We start from the raw sequence: 19637 nt of genomic DNA, 5'->3' as shown, positions 1-19637 counted from the left end.
TGTGTGTGTGTGCGTGCGTGCGCGCGTGTATATAAATAAAGTATTGCATTTTTGTTAATATTTAAAAAGATGATAAACTTTTATAAATATTTTATACAGTAATGACCAATAACTTATTTTAAATATTAAAAGCCAGGGTTGGGCGTTTACACGTAAACTATAATAGGTGCAAAAACACTCGTATATTAAACACGAATGCAAGCTAGACAGTAAAAATAATCTTTTCATCTATAATTTGAGAGGACTATAGTCATGAACCGTCGCAAGCAAATGTGCAAATTGTGCACCGCACAAAGTTTCATTTAACAATTAAGTTTTAAAATTTAATTCTATATTCTTAACACTACACATACACAAAATTTTGTATGCTTGTTCTGGAAGACTTTAATTTCTTCTAAAACAAATATTGTATATCAATTGAAAAGAACCGTGTCATAAAACTTGAAACTATATTGGTCGGATCGAATACTTGTTTATTTTTTAAAACATGACTATCCTAAAAATTTTAGACCCGCCGCGGCGGGTCTAAAACTATCAGTCACAAGAAACGGACGTATGTCCGTTGGGACCACAAATCTAGAAGAACGCGAATTATAACAATTCGCTAAAAGCGAATAAGAATAACTTGGGGCTCCGTGATACCACATTAAGACAAGGATTCCTGACGGAACCTAGACTACCTAGAAGTAAGGGAATTTGTAATAGAACAAGAAACCAATAAATATATGGGAGACTGTTTTTTATTGAAAAAAACGTCAAAGGATTATTCTCGGATTCCCGGCCTAACTCCTCGGCAGATCCCGAACCCGTGCCCTATCACCAAGGGCACAACAATATTTACTTTTCAATAATCTTACCTGAACACTTTTATTCGCAAAATAATGAGAGGAATCAATTGGTGTGAAAAAAACACAGTTGTCTAATAAATATGCAGCTGAAATATTATTACTTTTTTCTTTTCATAAACAACAATGTTTTTTTTCACACGAATTGATTCCTCTCCTTATTTTGTGCATAAAAGTATTTTGGTAAGATTATTTAAAAATTAATATTGAACGAGACATTAAATACTTTATTATGTCAAATTAAACTATAAAATACACAATTCTATTTTTGGCCACCCTACTCTTATAACATTTAATACCGAATATTGCAAGGAATAGATTAATAACAACTAATTAGGATGATTCTCCATTTAAAAAGGACCTTTCAATCTCGGAAGCGTCTCCATCCAAAGTGAACATAATGTCCTCATTTTTTCTTTCCCTTCAAACCAAAGTACTTTTATGTGAAACATTTTCCATAAAAATATGTTATTTACATGATATTTCGATGCCAAAGTTAAAACGAGACACTCTTTATAAAACAACAAACGAAATAAAAATAACAGTTATTTATGGAATAAATATCATTTTACAGAAAAATGTTTTATACTAAAGTCATAGGATTACAAAAGATCTATATACTGATCTTATCAGTTTGACCTTGAGTGGAGGCGCTTCGGAGATTTGAAGGTCATTTTAATTTTTTTAAATAGAAGTATCCTAATTTTGTAATACAAATCGATTTCTTGCAATATTCGGCGTAAAAAGTTATAGAAGTAGTATAGCCGAAAATTGAATACTTTACGAGATATTTTATACTTTTATTTCACATAATTTTACATAAACTGTAAAATATCTCGTTAAATATTTATTTTTTAATTATCTTACTTCAACACTTTTATGCACAAAATAATGAAAGGAATTGATAGATGTAAAAAAGACATAGTTATTTTTAAGAAAAATATATGATTGATTATTTTGACAACTAATTTTTTTTTTTCAAGACAACGATGTGTTTTTTTTACATCTGTCGATTCCTCTCATTATTTTGTGCATGAAAGTGTCAAGGTAAGATAATTGAAAAATTATTATTTAACGAGATATTTTAGTTTTTATAAAATTATGTGAAATTAAAGTATAAAATATCTCGTAAACTATTCAATTTTCGGCTATACTACCTCTATAACATTTTTCGCCGAATATTGCAAGGAATCGATTTGTATAACAAAATTAGGATAGTTCCATTTCAAAAAGTGAAGATGACCTTTCAATCTCCGAAGCGCCTCCATTCAAGATCAAACTGATAATATCAGTATATAGTACATTTTAAATCCTACAACTTTTGTATCAAACATTTTTCTCTAAAATAAGTTTGTTTCGACATATTTTACCGTTCCGGAACTTTTGATACACTGTGTGTATATACAGGGTGTCCCATTTTAAATTACGCACCTGAATATCTCGTCAGGGGAACCACCAATCCGAAAATAACCCTTACAAAAGTTGTTGGGTTCGGAGGGAGACATCCGACGATGACATTGGTTTAACCTAGGGTGTACATGCCAAAGTCATTTGGAGGTCAACTTTGTTTTTTTAAATGGAACACCCTATTTTTGATTCCAAAATCTAATAGCTGGTGTCAAGAGCTTTTCAAAACACTATAATAAAGTTATTTTTTATTAAGTACTTTTCGAGTTATGAGGCTTGTAAATTACAGTATTTTGACATAAAATATCAGGAGACGCGGTAGTGTCTCCGGCCAAGTTCAAAAAACGACACTACTAAGTCAGGAAAAGAATCTCTGGCAAAGTTCGGAAAATGACACTACTAAGTCTCTTATCCTGCGCGCACAAAGTCGACTTTTCGGGGGTTTGTAGCAACTAAAATATAAAAAATTTTATAAAAACACATAGTATATCCTTAAAGGCGGCATCGCCACGACTAATTTAAGCCAAAAAAAATTTAAATTGGTCCAGCCGTTTCAGAGATACAAGCGGTCAAAAAGTGATGTTGGTAATGCAAAAAATTAAGAAACGTCGTCTCCTTATTCTTCTCCTCTGTCCGCAGGGACGAATGAAGAATTTACGGGGCCCAGAGTATTATCATTATCATTAAAATTTACGGGAATTTCTCGCACCAGGTGCCAAGAGTCGACGATTTCGACTTCCCCGAGTTGCGCTACGGGAATTTCTCGCACCAGGTGTCAAGGGTCGACGAATTCGACTTTCGCGAGTTGCGCTACAGGAATTTTTCGCACTAGGTGCAAAGGGTCGACGAATTCGATTTCCCCGAGTTGCGCTACGGGAATTCCTTGCACCAGGTGTCAAGGTTCGACGAATTCGACTTTTGCGAGTTGCGCTACGAGAATTTTTCGCACCTGGTGCCAAGGGTCGTCGAATTCAATTTCCCCGAGTTGCGCTACGAAAATTCCTCGCACCAGGTGTCAAGGGTCGACGAATTCGACTTTCGCGAGTTGCGCTACAGGAATTTTTCGCACTAGGTGCAAAGGGTCGACGAATTCGATTTCCCCGAGTTGCGCTACGGGAATTCCTTGCACCAGGTGTCAAGGTTCGACGAATTCGACTTTTGCGAGTTGCGCTACGAGAATTTTTCGCACCTGGTGCCAAGGGTCGTCGAATTCAATTTCCCCGAGTTGCGCTACGAAAATTCCTCGCACCAGGTGTCAAGGGTCGACGAATTCGACTTTCGCGAGTTGCGCTACAGGAATTTTTCGCACTAGGTGCAAAGGGTCGACGAATTCGACTTCCCCGAGTTGCGCTACGGGAATTCCTTGCACCAGGTGTCAAGGTTCGACGAATTTGACTTTTGCGAGTTGCGCTACGAGAATTTTTCGCACCTGGTGCCAAGGGTCGTCGAATTCAATTTCCCCGAGTTGCGCTACGAAAATTCCTCGCACCAGGTGTCAAGGGTCGACGAATTCGACTTTTGCGAGTTGCGCTACAGGAATTTTTCGCACTAGGTGCAAAGGGTCGACGAATTCGACTTCCCCGAGTTGCGCTACGGGAATTCCTTGCACCAGGTGTCAAGGGTCGACGAATTCGACTTTTGCGAGTTGCGCTACGAGAATTTTTCGCACCTGGTGCCAAAGGTCGTCGAATTCAATTTCCCCGAGTTGCGCTACGAAAATTCCTCGCACCAGGTATCAAGGGTCGACGAATTTGACTTTCGTGAGTTGCGCTACAGGAATTTTTCGCACTAGGTGCAAAGAGTCGACGAATTCGACTTCCCCGAGTTGCGCTACGGGAATTCCTTGCACCAGGTATCAAGGTTCAACAAATTCGACTTCCCCAAGTTGCACTACGAAAATTTCGCAAACACGAAAGAGAGAGAGAGAGAGAGAGAGAGAGAAATATGACATATTTTGATATAAAATCTAAAATCTCTTAAAATATTTAGTTATCGATAATCTTACCGTAATATTTTTATGCACAGAATAATAAAACAAATCAATACGTGTAAAAAACCCATTATTTGAAGAAAAAGTATGCAATTTACAATGTACTTTTTTAACAATTATGCGTTTTCTTTATACCACTTGATTCTCATTATTCTAATCATAAAAGTATTACGGTAAGATTATCCAGAACTTAATATTTTTAGAGATATTTTAATTTAAATTTTATATCAAAATATGTCAGATTAAGATATAAAATAACTCGAAAAGTATTAAAAAAAACTTCTGAAAAGTATGAAAAAAAAATTATATTCTTTAATCTTGTTAATAATATTTTATTAACAAATAAACTGCCATATAATAGAATTTTATTAGTATTAATGAACGAAGAACATCTCATCGACGTTGACATCGATCCAGTCGCAAAACTTATAATTTAAATAATTTAATTAATATGTTATTAAGTTAATATAAATGTTACATTCAAAATGTAGAAAAATAATTTAAATTTTGTCACATAATTAATTTTGTACATTTCTGTACATTTTTATATTAACTTAATTACATATTAACTAAACTATTTTACATTATAACACGTCTTGTGTTTTATATAGCATTTAAGTCATGTGAAACAGATGTTTCATTGATAATATTAAAAAATAACTAATAATATAAGTATTGCGTTTGATATATCACAATTACGCTAGATGAAACATAATTAGTGTCATTTGAATGTTCTAACTACATTATTTTATGTTTAACATGTCTTTGATATCATATCATAGTTTTTTTCGCATATTTTGTAAAAATTTTAACATAACCGTGATATGAAGCCAAAGATATATTTCATATCAGCTATCCATAACTTTATATGAATGGGGCAGTTAAATCAAAGACATGTTACAACTAAAAATAGTTTAATTTGAATATTTGAAATAAAACATAAGTATTGCGTTTGATATCACAATTACGCTAAATGAAACATAATAAGTGTCGTTTCGAATGTTTTAACTAAATTATTTTATGTTTAACATGTCTTTGATTTGATATTATAGTTTTATTTCGTATATTTTGTAAAAATTTTAACAAAACTGTAATATCAAACCAAAGATATTTTATATCAGCTATCCACGGCTTTATATCAATGGGGCAGTCAAACCGAAGACATGTTACAACAAAAAATAGTTTAGTTTGAATATTCGAAATAAAACATCTGTTTCACAAAATGTAAGTGTGATACAAAATACTTGTGTTAGAATGTAAGATAATTTAGTTAATATACAACTGACTTAATATAAATGTTACATCTAAAATGTGCAAAAATAATTGAAAAATAATCTCAATTTTGTCACATAATTAATTTTGTGCATTAATATTAACTTAATTACATAGTAACTAAATTATTTCGCATTCTAACACAAGTATTTTGTCACATCACACTTACATTCTGTGAAACAGATGTTTTATTGGTAATATTAGAAAATAACTAAAAAAAATTTTTTCTTGAGCGATGCGACGAGCCGCTTGAACACCATGACTTGATAATACTTAATTGTTTCTGTAAAATAAATGTAATAACTATACATGTAACTATAACTTGTAATTTTTAGAAATTTTTTAATGCTTTCTTACCTTCTTCCTCTGCCTCTTCCCCTGTGTCTGCCCCAGTGATGTGGTGCCATGGATAGCTGATATAAAAATTTCATAAATCGTTCCTGCTGTCGGCGAGCTCCTGCGGCTCTACCTCTCGGTCTATAATCTGTAATTATTAAAATTAATTTAATTACATATGTGTTTTTATAATAGTACAAAGAAAAATATATTCTACGTAATTACTAAAAAATAGTGCGTAGGAAAATATGCAGTACGTAAGTACTAATAATTATACACTATGTAAGTACTAATATATGGTACAATCTTTAATAGATTAAAATTATGTTACCTTGTCTGTTTTGTTTCGACATTGAACCAGCGGCGACGGGACCGGCGGCGACGGAACCGGCGGCGACGGAACCGGCGGCGACGGAACCAGCGGCGACGGAATCAGCGGCAACGGGACCGGCGGCGACGAGACCGGCGGCCACGTCCCGGACGGCAACGGAACGGGCGGCGACGGAACGGGCGGCGACGGAACCGGCGGCGACGGGACCGGCGGCGACGGGACCGGCGGCGACGGGACCGGCGGCGACGGGACCGGCGGCGACGGAACCAGCAGCCACGTCCCGGACGGCAACGGAACGGGCGGCGACGGAATGGGCGGTGATTAAATCGACGTCGACGTCGACATCGCCGTTGAGGAGCGATTCTTCGTTCATCATTAGTATCTGCAATTTTATTGTATTAATTTTATTTGTTAATAAAATATTAACAATATTAAAGGAGTTACTTACATCGTCCTCCATCCTCATGCGTTCACAAATGTCGAAGCGGTCCGCCATAGGTCCCCACAGGGCAGAGATCATTGAAGATCATTGAATCGATAATTAGTACAGATTTGAAACTTTCACAATAATATTGTCATCACTTCGACAGCTGGTAATGTAGTTTGGAGTAAGTTCGTGTAAATGTACATTATGGATTTAGTTATCATCGAGATTATCGATATAAGTAGATCTATATGTCGCGACTATGAATTCGGGATGTCAATGTTCAGTACTTCATTGATCAGTGAGTGTAAATATTGACGACAGAGTGTACCAGGTTAACTGCTTAAGTAGTGTTTGGTATAAAGAAGTGGCTACATAAGTAAGTAATGCATAGTTATTATTGTTACATTACATTTCCATTTATTTTATGTATTATCTTGTAATTATTGTATATGTTTTCCTAACTTTTACAGGTATTTGTCGATATGATTTTCTTGCGCTTACGTTTCCATTTAATATTATACATTAGACAAACGAAATCGTTGTAATATAATGGTCTATTGCCTTCTTACATAAATACAGTTCGTCGAGTCAATTCAATTGTCTTAGGAAATAAATTAGTTCTGCGATTTATTTATCATTGATGAAAACATATTTCTTTAAAAATTCAACAAACCGTTGCTTGACCAATAAATAAAGTTAGATTTATTTATAGATATACAGACACATGTGCAACAATTTTTGATATTCTGTTTTTCTATCCATTAGAATTTGTTCTGTGGGAATTACATAGAAGAAGCCTGAGCTATAAAATAAAATAAATCTGCGGCTTTATTTTACTTTGAAGATTTTTACGCAAATAACTGTAATAGTACAGACTTTCTGAAGCTTACTTATATATTATCTATACTGTCTGGAGTTTAAAATCAGGTAAGAAATAATTACTATTATTAACATTTCTATTTATTCTATTTATGTATTATCTTGTATAATTATTGTATACATATGCTTTCTTAGCTATCACAGGTATTTATTGAGTAGATATGATTTTCTCGCGCTTACGTTACCATGTAATATATTATGCATTAGACCAGTGCTCGGAATTAGTTGAACATTTGAGCCGATTTCCGCGGGATACGCCTCCTTTCCTCTTCTTACCGCGCGCGCCGCAGCCGCTAGGGCCAGCGCCGCCGAGCGTTAGGAGCAGCACTATCTGATTATAAGTGGGTTCTTCTCCCTATTTATTAAAATTAAAAAAAATGTATTAAAATTTATTAAAAATTAATTTTTTATTTTTAAATTTATTAAGTGGAAATATTTCAATAGATTTCCATGTCACCTATGAGGTACTAATGCTGACGCTTTTTTTTTTAAGTGGTTTCCCCCGTAGGCCTATTCCACTAAAGATAAAAATAACAAATTCTTAATTTAAAAAAAATATATAAAAGAGATTTTCTTAATTAGATTTTCTTGGCCTTTTATGAGAATGAACAATTGATGCAATAATGTAGATAGAAACCACTTTTAAAAAAACGCGTCAGCATTAGTACCTCATGAGTGACGTAGAAATCTATTGAAATATTTCCACTTATTAAATTTAAAAATAAAAAATTTATTTTTAAATTTATATTTAAATTTTAATACATTTTTTAAAATTTTAATAAATAGGGAGAAGAACCCACTCATAATCAGATAGTGCCGCTCCTAACGCTCGGCGGTGCTGGCCCTAGCGGCTGCGGCGCGCGCGGTAAGGAGAGGAAAGGAGGCGTTTACCGCGGAAATCGGCTCAAATGTTCAACCAATTTCGAGCACTGCATTAGACAAACGAGATCGTTGTAATATAACGGTCTACTGCCTTCTTACATATTTCTTGGAACATATTTCTTGGAACATATTTCTATTATTCATTTGTTGAATTTATTATTGAACAATTATTGCAGTTGTTTAGTTAATAAAATTTTATTTATTATTAATATATATACATATATAGGGTGCGGCATTTTAATTCAGACTCCAAAATATACAAGGTGTTTCTGAAAGGTCTTCTCAAATTTCAAAGGCGTATTCTAGCGGTCATAAGGATGAAAAAAGTTCTTATGAACGTGTCCTACAACGCTTTCTTTTCGAGATACCTTTTTTTCTCGACAATACTGTTCTTGGGCGCTGAATTGCGGCTGGCGAACATTTCGAACATTTACTTTGATTGTTTTTTGGATTTAATACTGCACTTTCCAATAAAATTAAAAATTTCATTAAAAATTAAAAAATGATTGTATCTTGAAAAGGAAACATTGCAGGACATATGTTTATAGGAATTGTTTTCATCAGGACCGCTAGAATACGCCGTTGAAGTTTGAGGAAACCTTTCAGAATCATGTATAAAAAATAAAAATGAAAAGAAATGTTTTAAACAAAAGTTGTTTGCTTCATAAAAGAAAAAGAGATAGAGATATTAGTTACACCTTGGGTGGAGATGCTTCAAAGATTTAAAGATCAATCAAGTTTTCTTAAATGGAACTCTTCTAATTTTTTTATAAATCGATTCTTCACCATATTCGACGTAAGAAGTTGTAATGATAGGATGGCCAAAAATTGAATAGTTTAGGAGAATTTTTATACTTTAATTTGACATAATTTTACATAAAGTATGAAATATTTCGTAATATAATCATTTTTCAATTATCTTATCTATATACTCTTCTGCACAAAATAATGAGAGGAATCAATTGGTATATAAAAAACACAGTTATTTTTAAGAAAAAGTATGATAATTTGCAACAAGCAGTAACATATTTTTTTTAAACATTGATTCCTCTCATCATTTTGTGCATAAAAGTATTGAGATAAGATAATCGAAAAATGAATATTTAACGAGATTCTATCGTTATAACTTTTTACATCGAATATCGCGAGGAATCGATTTATTTAAAAAAATTAGGGTGGCATTTAGACGTTTCAATTTAAATGCCGCACCCTGTAGGTTGTATATACAGTGTGTCCCAAAAGTTCAAAAACTGTTAAATATCTCGAAAATAAAACATTTTTTTATTTATAGGAAAATGTTTTAGAAAAAACTTGTTCGCTTTGAAGAGGAAGCAAGGAAAAGGATATTAGTTTGACTATGAGTGAAGGCGCTTCGACGATTTGAAGGTAAACCTCATTTTTTTAAATGGAAGCGCTCTAATTTTTTTATATAAATAGATTCCTTGCAATATACGCTGTTAAAAGTTATAAGGGTAGGATGGTCAAAAATGGAATAGTTTTCAAGATATATTATATGCATATGTTTATTTTCATTTGACATAATATTTCTACCTGAATATTTATAAGCACAAAATAATGAGAGGAACAAATTGGTGTAAAGGAAACATATAGTTGTTTTTAAGAAAAAGCATGAATTTGCAACAAGCAGGTACATATTTTTTTTCTAAACAACTATTTATTTCTTTACACTAATTGATTCTTTTCATTATTTTGTGCATACAAGTATGCAGATAAGGTAATGGAAAAATGACTATTTTATGAGATATTTTATTGTTTTAGTAAAATTATGTCAACGTATAAAATATCTCATAAACTATTTAATTTGTGGCCATTCTACCTATATAACTTTTAACACCGAATATTGCGAGGAATCGATTTATAAAAAAATTAAGATAGAGTTCCATTTAAAAAAACTAGATTGACTTTCAAATCTCCGAAGCGCTTTCATCCAAATTAATATGTCCATCTTTTTTCCTTTTTCGAACCAAACATCTTTTGTCTAACACATTTTCCTATAAAATGTTTTATTTTCGAGATATTTAATATAAGTGTAGAATTTATGGAATAATTTTTTTTTATAAGCAAGGTTTATAAACAGGATTTATTTATATAGAATAGAAAGCAGCAAAAATTTTTAGGAGATTGCATTGATGATTTAGTGATAATAAATAAATACTATTTTTAAATGTTAATGTGATTACTTGATTTTCAACTATTCAGAAATACTATACAGAAGATAAATGTAGCTTCACTTCTTTATAAGCAAATTTTCTGCAATATTTTATTTAGTATAATAATTTTAAATCTCTGCATATGTTTATTAAAATTATTTTAAACTGTTCGCTTGCTTATTGCAAAAAAACTTGTACAAAGTTTACAATTATTAATCTAAAATTTATAACTTGTTTGTTTTATGTATTAATACACTTTTTTTATTTTTCAGATCCAGAAAAAAATTAGAAAAAATAATCGGCTGCTCTGGCGCTGTATAACGGCTGCCGTAAGCGCTGAATTAAAATATCGGCTGCAATAGCGCTGAGTTTTGGCCCTGGCTGGCTTGTCCTAGGCGCCAAATTAAAAAATCTGATATAGAATTCTGTAACTTTAATTATTCGTTTAAGGTGATTGTGACACTTGCATGACTAAAAGACTGCCCTAAGCGCCATATATCTGTATAAGGCTGCCCCGAGCGCCAGCTCAAAATGCATCATCAGTGTCACAAGTTCTATTATGGCAATAAGGAAAAAGACATTTTGATTTCCAAAGAATGGTTGACAGAAACGATGATAGATAGTTTCCATGCGTTACTCGAAAGAAATTCTGAATATGCACCTCGACCTGTATGGTTGACGATATTTCCTGATCAGATTGTTCCACTCGAAAATCTAAAAAAGAAGCATTTGCAAATACTGCACAGTAATTTCGCGGGCGGACATTGGGTTACTTGTCATTACGACGCAAAGTCTGTTATTATATATGATTCTCATGAAGGCAGTCGTAATGCTAATAAGCAAAATTTGAATGGAGAAATTCGAATTTTTGTGGAGAGATTATTTCCTTTTCATGATTTTCAAAACAATCCGATAGTCTTTCCTACAGTCCAGTCGCAAGTCGACGGTTGTAATTGTGGTCCTATGGCGATTGCGTTTGCTACATCGATTCTGTTTGGCATAAATCCTTGTATTGTGACGTACGATCGATCTTTGCTAAGACCTCATTTGTCTGCAATGTTTGCAGGACAAACAATCACTCATTTTCCGTACCTCTGTAATTCAACTGCTCCATTAATGTTATTACCGTTGGAGACATTGAAAATACGAGAGGCGGATGCACTGAGAAAAAGGCTTGCACGTAGCAAGGAAACTGAAGAACAGCGTTCAAAACGACTCGAGAAAGATGCTTTTTCTCACAAACAACAATATGCCAAAAACGCTGATTTTTTATGCACTCAAAAGCGCAATAAATATAAACAGGACCCTAAAATAAAATGTTATAAAATGTGTGAGGTATATAAAAAAAACCCCAAACCGAAACGCCAGATAATGTGTGATCAGTACATACAAGATCCCGAAACACAACGTCAGAGAGTGCGTAATCAGTACAAAAAAAATCCTGAGGAACAATGTAAAAGAAAACGCGACGAGTACCAAAAAGATTTAGAAAATAAACGAGCTCAAAAACGCCATAATTACTCACACCAATTGCTGTACAATCGGCAAATCAAAAGAAAAAATTATTTTAAAAATGCTGCACGTGAAAGAGATCGCCGAAGAAAATTTAAACACAAACATTCTGACTCAAAAAAACTGTACAACAAAAAGTATTATGCAAAACGTGGTAACAAGTCTATCGTACAAAGATCAAAGACGATCGAGAGAGTAAAAGAAAAATTCAGTACTGTCCGATCTTGGCAAAAGTGTTTTAACTTTCCAAAATGGTCAGAGTTCTATATTCGACGGATATCGAGGAAAATTAATAAACCGGCGATATGTGCTCGATTGGAAGCCGAATATATATTCAAGTGGTGCATGATAGCAAAAAAATCGTACGTCAATGCAGCAAGAAAAGTGTTTTTGTATTTGAAAAATGCTGCTGAAACCGCACTATTGCGATTCAATGAATGTAAGACTTTGAAATATCCAAAAAGCGATCGAATTAGAGCTCTTTGTGGCTCATCCAAACATACTTCGTCTTCCGAAGCATACTTTTTTGAAACTGCTTACGAGCAAAGGAAAAAGTTTGAGCAACCACTTATAATAGGACAGTCCTCTTCTCATGGAGTGATAAATGTTTTACCGTTAATGGATAACAATGATAAAAAGTCAAAAATATGGCACTGTGACGAGAAACGATGCCGCATAAGTGATATTTCCTTGGAAAAGTATGTGAAATTGTTGGAAGAGTTTGAAGGAGCTACTATAAAGAAGATAATGAATGCTAAATTCATGGCGCGGCTCAAAAATTGTTCTGTTTCACATATGAGTAGCAGATTGGGACATCCTCCGGACTGTTATGCGAATCCAAATATTTGCGAATCATACATTGCAACGATAAGCACTTTATCGCCTCATTTTCCTCTCGTGAGAAATATTCGAATAAATGTCTACAAATTGATAGGCAATTATAAAAAATTTCATCATTTGTTTTCAGCTTTGAGATTTGTCAATATGGATAAATTGCTGGAAATTTCCAATGATGCAAAGGTTAAAGCAAGATTTTACAAAAACAATTTGACCGTTAGTTTGGACGAGGAAAAAATTTTGTCGCAAAATTACGAAGCGTTTACAGTTATGAAAAAGAGATTGTTGGATACACCACGTTTCCCTTGTGTCTCTTGCGAAAAACTATGTGTGAATAGTGACGTTTCTGAGCTAAAAAAGCTGAAAAAACCAGTAGAGGGACCTTTTTGGAAAAACTTGATGACTTACGTAACAGAACACAATAGCGATACTGGATTAATTTGTAAGTTTTGTTTGGGCAAATTTCGGAAAGGCATGTTGCCTTCTACTTGCGTTTTGAATAATCTTGCCGTAAAACCATTACCGGATGTTTTGTCGGATTTCAATGATTACGAAAAAATGTTAATCAAGAGAATGAGCAGCTTCCAAGTAGTGCAAACAATGGGCGCTGTTTCGAACAAACATTTGCCGCACAGACAAATGATCCGTAAAGTAAAAGGTAGAACATTTCATTTGCCACTTCCTTTACAAGAAACATTGGATAAGATATGTCCTCCGGAAAATCCTATAAATTTGAAACACGAGTTGCACATTCTCGTTCGAGGTATGCCTAAAAAATCAAAAGTTGTTTGGGAAAATTTGGTGGATATTAATAAAGTGTTTAAGGCTTTGCAATGGTTAAAAGAAAATAATCCGCACTATTCGGAAATTCGTCTTCCAGCGTCATCTGATGATTTATTAAATGAGAAGTTGCAAGAAACAGAATATCAGATCGTCGATGATGGGGGCGAGGAGAGCAATAATGACGAAATAGATGAGGTGGTTGAGGACACCGTACAGCAGATTAAAGATAATGATCAAATCGTTTTGAAACGTAAGGCTTTCCTGACGCAAATTACCAAAGACTCGGGTATTAATGATCAGTATACGATATACCCAATGCGCGTGAAAAGGATTGATAACGAATCTGCACTCAAACTTTATCAAATGTTAAAAATCGAAGATGTTCCAATGGATAATCGTTATAAATATCTGGATGTCATGTGTTTCCCCGATTTATATCCAGAGGGTATCAATGGACAACGAGAAGATAGAAATTTTGCATTACCGGAATATTTATTCATCAGAACGCGATTGATGTCGAAACACAATAGATTCAGATTGAATCCGCAGTACTTGTTTTTCCTTCTTCATGATACTAACAACCGACAATTGAAAAACGGTATATATTATACGATGATGGTTGCTAACGCACGAGAGAGATATACTGCTGATAGATACTTGAACGAATTGAAAGACGAACAATTGGAATCGAATTTAATGAGTATTTTCGGAAAACTGAGAAATACGGATCAATTTTGGCGACAACCATCCAATAATGTGAAATGCATGACTCTGCATTACGGCCCAGCAACGTGGTTTTTGACTTTGAGTCCTAGTGAATGGAAATGGTCCGATTTGGGTGAATATTTACGAGACATGAATCCCGATAAAGAGAAGTTAAGCATTAACGAACTAATCGCATATGACCCTGTTAGCACGTCTAGATTCATGTGCATAAAATTCAAAGCCATGATTGATTTTATTCGTTCAGTTGATAACCCAATAGGGGAAGTAATCCACTACTTCTGGCGATTAGAATATCAAACTAGAGGTATCCAGCACATGCATTGCTTGATTTGGATAAGAGATGCTCCTGTGCTAGGAAAATCGCCGGATGAAGAAGTTGTTTCGTTTATTCAAAAATACGTGACGTGCGAAATTCCAGATAAAAACGTTTCGCCAACATTGTACGAAACGGTTACAAGTGATCAGAATCATAAACATAACTCGTATTGCATGCGTACAAAGAAAACCGAAACAAATATTTACAGAAAGTGTCGGTTTGATTTTCCGCGATCAGTTACGACAAATTTCGTTTTAAGAGACGTTGTCACTTCAATAGTGGGTAGAAAAAATTTACGCAGTAGAAGCAGGTTGTACGATCTTCCTCGCAAGAAGTCGGAGAGGTTTATTAATGATTATAATCCGGCTATCAAATTGGCTTGGGAGGGAAATATGGACATACAATTTGTTGGAGAAAAATCAGAGTTTTTAAACTCGTATTTAACAAAATACACGACAAAGTCGGAAAAATGTAACATAGACTTTGAAATGATAGATTCCAATAAGCCTTTGGCATCGAAATTGTGGAATTTTGCGATGCGTCGTTTGAATAACAGAGAATGCGGTGCTTTAGAAGCTGCGGATACACTATTAGGGCATCCCTTGTATGGTACGGATTGTGATACCATTATCAAATGGATCGACGTCAATGAAGTGAGAAACAGAAAAGTTAAAACATTCAATGAAATTACAGCTCTCGATAAAAATTCTACGAATATCTATTGTCCGTCGCTCATCGATGATCATTATCCAAACAGACCTAAAGAACTAGAATCATTGAATTTGTACGATTTTACTAGATTCTGGGACATTGTAAAACAGATGCCAAAAAGTGACGAGGTCGAATATTACGAACTGGTATCGCGTTTATTTGTAAAGAAACGAAAAAAGGGTAGTTTAATAAACCATTACCGATTCAATGTAAAAACTGAACCCGAAAAGTACTTTTACTCGCTGCTTCTTCTGTTCAAACCATGGAGAGATTCGAGTGAACTCAAAGGTGCGTACGAAACTTACACGGATGCCTTTAAGAATTCAGAGACTGGATTGACGAAGGCAATGAAATATCACGAAAGGCTCGAAGAAATACAGAAAGCTTTTGAGGATGTTACTGAATTGATCGAGAAGCGTGAAAATGATTTAAAAATAGCAGACGGAGACAAATCTGATGACGATGAACTGGATTGCAATCCAGTACAAGCTGACGACGCGATGAAAAATCTGGAAGATTTTGGTAAGATTGACGCCCCGATTAATTTATCGCAAATGATGTCGCAATTGAACAAAGATCAGAAAAGAGTCTTCGACAGGGTATGCCAAGTTTTACAAAATAAAAATCATATTCTACGATTGTACGTAAGCGGTGAGGGTGGTACAGGAAAAAGTTTTCTTATTGAAACGATCAAACATTGGATCAAAATAAATTTGAAAAAAACGACTGCGATATCTGCTCCCACGGGTATTGCAGCATTCAATATCGATGGCCTGACAATCCATAGAATGTTTCAGCTACCCGTCACTCATGAATCTACGCCTAAGTACGTGCAATTGTCAGACGTAATCTTGAAAATTTTGAGAGACAAATTGAAGAATGTCGAACTATTCATAATCGATGAAGTATCCATGATTTCGAATGTGACACTTATGTTTATCAATCTACGATTATGTGAAATTTTTGATACGACAGATACAAATGATGGTTTCTTTGGTAGAAAACACATTCTCTTGTTTGGAGACTTGTTGCAGCTTCCTCCTGTAAAAGGACATCCTCCGTTCGTTAAAATGTCTCGATCAGATGTTCAGAAGTATTTAGGTACCATGGGTGGATTTGACTTGTGGAGATTGTTTGATTACGACGAACTCTTGATAAATATGCGACAAAGAGGCGACAACAGATATCGCGATATACTTTCTAGAATACGAATAGGTCTCATAACGGATTCTGACATCAATGTACTTGAATCAAGAAAAATCATTTTCAAAGAAAATAGTTGCGACGAAAGATTGAATGAACTTTACACTTATATGAATCAATTACCGACCGATACAATATGTTTATTACCTACGTGTTATTTGTGCAAGGTTTTGAACACGGCAATGCTTAATAAAATCGACGGCGAGGAAATTCTACTAATAGCAGAAGATGATGTCGACTGTGCTCCAGCAATGAGAAAAAAAGTGCAAAAAACCTTGGAAGATAAAGATGACAAAGTTTCAGAAACGGCAGGCATTGAAAGAGTAATAATGATTAAAATTGGTGCTAAAGTGATGATTCGACGAAACATTGACGTAACTCTGGGACTTGTCAACGGAACAATAGGCAATGTAGTTGCGGTTAATCGTGCTGCTGATAGAAATATTTATTCCGTCACATTAGTTACTTCGGATAACAAAGAATTCGCAATAACGAGAGTAGACATTAAATTCGAGATATTTCACAAAATAGTGGTACATCGCAAACAATTTCCATTGTCCCTCAGTTATGGAATAACTATACACAAAAGTCAAGGCGTTACGTGTAAAAATGCAATGATGGATCTGGGAACGACTGTATTCAGTGATGGTCAAGCCTATGTAGGTTTGTCTCGAGTGAGTACATTGGAAGGCCTACATTTGATAAACTTCAATCCGGCATCAGTTCAAGCACACTCAGGAGCCATTTCGGAATATAATCGACTAAGATCTTTGTTCAAATCTCAGCTGCCACAAATCGATTTATCCAAGAAAAAGGCTATAAAAGTTTACGATCGTCGATGGACCATACCTAGTATCATTGATAATGTACAGAATCATGGTTGCGAGGAATCAAAAAGTGTAATTACGTGGAAAATATACGGCCTTCTTAATGACGATAATGTTTCGTGTTACGCTAATGTAATATTGCAGTGTGTATTTCATTGCGTGCGTATCAGGCAACAAATACTAAAATATAAAGCATCGAACGCATTGACTGATGCTATATGCGCGTATACTGAGCGTAAATATTGCAACGTTCAAGCGGTTAGAAGATCTGTCGGAGAATGCTTCGAAGAACGAATACAACAAGATGCTTCGCAATTTTTCATGGCTCTAATGTCGACGTATTCTGAAATCAATGATATATTGGAACACGAATTGAAGCACGTAACATGTTGCTCAAATGCCAAATGTAATTACACGGTAACTACGTTGGAAAAAAGTTGTTTGCTAATATTACCTATACAATCGACATTAAAAAGAAAAAGAGGTGTCACGCTACAAACTTTGATTGATTCGGAATTTTCCAAATGGGAAACGATAGACGGCAGTTGTAACGCATGTAAAGGTTCCGTTCTGAAAAAGAAAACCGTAATCGAATCGACTTTATCCATCTTAGTGATACAGCTCAATTTATACACTTTTGTGAACGGTGTTTGCAAAAAAATTATCAACAATCGGATTAACGCCGTACCGACGAATAATATCACGATAGATAAAAAAAAGTACAAGGTAATAAGCGCTATATTTCACGAAGGCGAAGAAATGAATCGTGGTCACTACACGTGTATGTTGAGAGCAGAAAAAAAATCAGAATGGTATTGCTCTAATGACATGAAAGTCATTAAGAAAAACTGGCCCAAAGGAGCACAAGGGGCGTACATATTGTTCTTGGAGCAGATTAAGTGATTTTGGAAATAACTGCATTTAATGACACTTTCCTCGAATGTAAGTGTCGGAATTTCTTTATAGTAAATTTACGTGAATTTTTTAGATCCGGAAAATTATAACAATTAATCGGCTGCTCTGGCGCTTCATAAAAGCTGCCGTAGGCGCTGAACTAAAACATCGGCTGCCATAGCGCTGAGTTTAGACTTGTCCTAGGTGCCAAATTAAAAAAATTATTTTTGGGCCCCAAACAAAAATTATTTTCGCAATTATAGCGTTTACGGCTGCAATAGCGTTGAATTCAGGCTTGCCCTAGGCGGTCAATTAGAAAAATCTGGGATAGAATTCTGTGCACAAAATGTAAAAAAGTAGGTGATATAGCACAAAAATTCATAAATGATAAGATCAGGCCAAGTTCCAAAAAAGACACTCCAATATGTTTATATTTTAATAATAATCTGAATTTTTAATATATTACCAACATGAAAAGTAACTGATATATTGTTCAAGGTGCAAATTCAAAATAAACATACATAAAATATACATAAAATGTATAAATAAAACTGATCATAATTTGATTCTAGAAAGTAAGTGATATATTATTCTTAGTGCACATACAAAATTTTTTAAAATTTAATTAAAATAACAAAATATTTATTAAAAAATACAAAAACACTTGGCGCTGCCACACCGAACAACATGTTAACTTACATAATGTCAATTAATTACATGATGTCAGTTAATCATGCTATTATTACATTATTACTCATTTTCGTTGTTTCATAATACTATAGGTGTAAAGATGTAAAGGGGTGGAGGGGTGGTGGAGCCTCTTGACGGGGGGGGGGGAGGGGAGGAAAGGGGGAAATGGCGTAAAGGGGTTGCGCTAGGGGGAGGGGGGATGGTGAAGCCCGTTGGCAGCGCCAAGTGTTTTTGTATTTTTTAATAAATATTTTGTTATTTTAATTAAATTTTAAAAAATTTTGTATGTGCACTAAGAATAATATATCACTTACTTTCTAGAATCAAATTATGATCAGTTTTATTTATACATTTTATGTATATTTTATGTATGTTTATTTTGAATTTGCACCTTGAACAATATATCAGTTACTTTTCATGTTGGTAATATATTAAAAATTCAGATTATTATTAAAATATAAACATATTGGAGTGTCTTTTTTGGAACTTGGCCTGATCTTATCATTTATGAATTTTTGTGCTATATAATATCTTGTAAAACATTCAGTTTTTGAGAATGTTACCTTAATACTTTTATGCACAAAATAATAAGACAAAT

The 19637-nt window shown here is 34.2% G+C and overlaps 2 protein-coding genes across 3 annotated transcripts; one reads left to right on the top strand and one right to left on the bottom strand.

Moving 5' to 3' along the window:
• Positions 1-4590: 4590 nt before the first annotated feature.
• Positions 4591-7384, bottom strand: LOC137001766 (uncharacterized). Of its 2 annotated transcripts, XM_067360906.1 has the most exons (4): positions 6630-7384; positions 6182-6563; positions 5872-5998; positions 4591-5797 (listed from the first exon to the last, which is right to left on the bottom strand). In XM_067360906.1, the coding sequence occupies exons 1-4, from the start codon at positions 6699-6701 to the stop codon at positions 5788-5790; spliced, it is 591 nt and encodes a 196-aa protein (XP_067217007.1). In that variant the 5' UTR covers positions 6702-7384; the 3' UTR covers positions 4591-5787. The 2 variants fall into 2 exon arrangements, with proteins under 2 accessions (XP_067217007.1, XP_067217006.1); XM_067360905.1 differs by having other exon boundaries at positions 6182-7384.
• Positions 7385-13036: 5652 nt separating this feature from the next.
• On the top strand, positions 13037-18358 carry LOC137001725 (uncharacterized). The gene has a single exon (XM_067360837.1). The coding sequence runs from the start codon at positions 13037-13039 to the stop codon at positions 18356-18358; it is 5322 nt and encodes a 1773-aa protein (XP_067216938.1).
• Positions 18359-19637: the final 1279 nt, after the last annotated feature.

The sequence above is a fragment of the Linepithema humile genome, chromosome 8, assembly GCF_040581485.1.
Source record: "Linepithema humile isolate Giens D197 chromosome 8, Lhum_UNIL_v1.0, whole genome shotgun sequence".
In the NCBI taxonomy this organism is placed as follows: domain Eukaryota; kingdom Metazoa; phylum Arthropoda; class Insecta; order Hymenoptera; family Formicidae; genus Linepithema; species Linepithema humile.
This window is presented reverse-complemented; position numbering and strand designations above follow the sequence as displayed.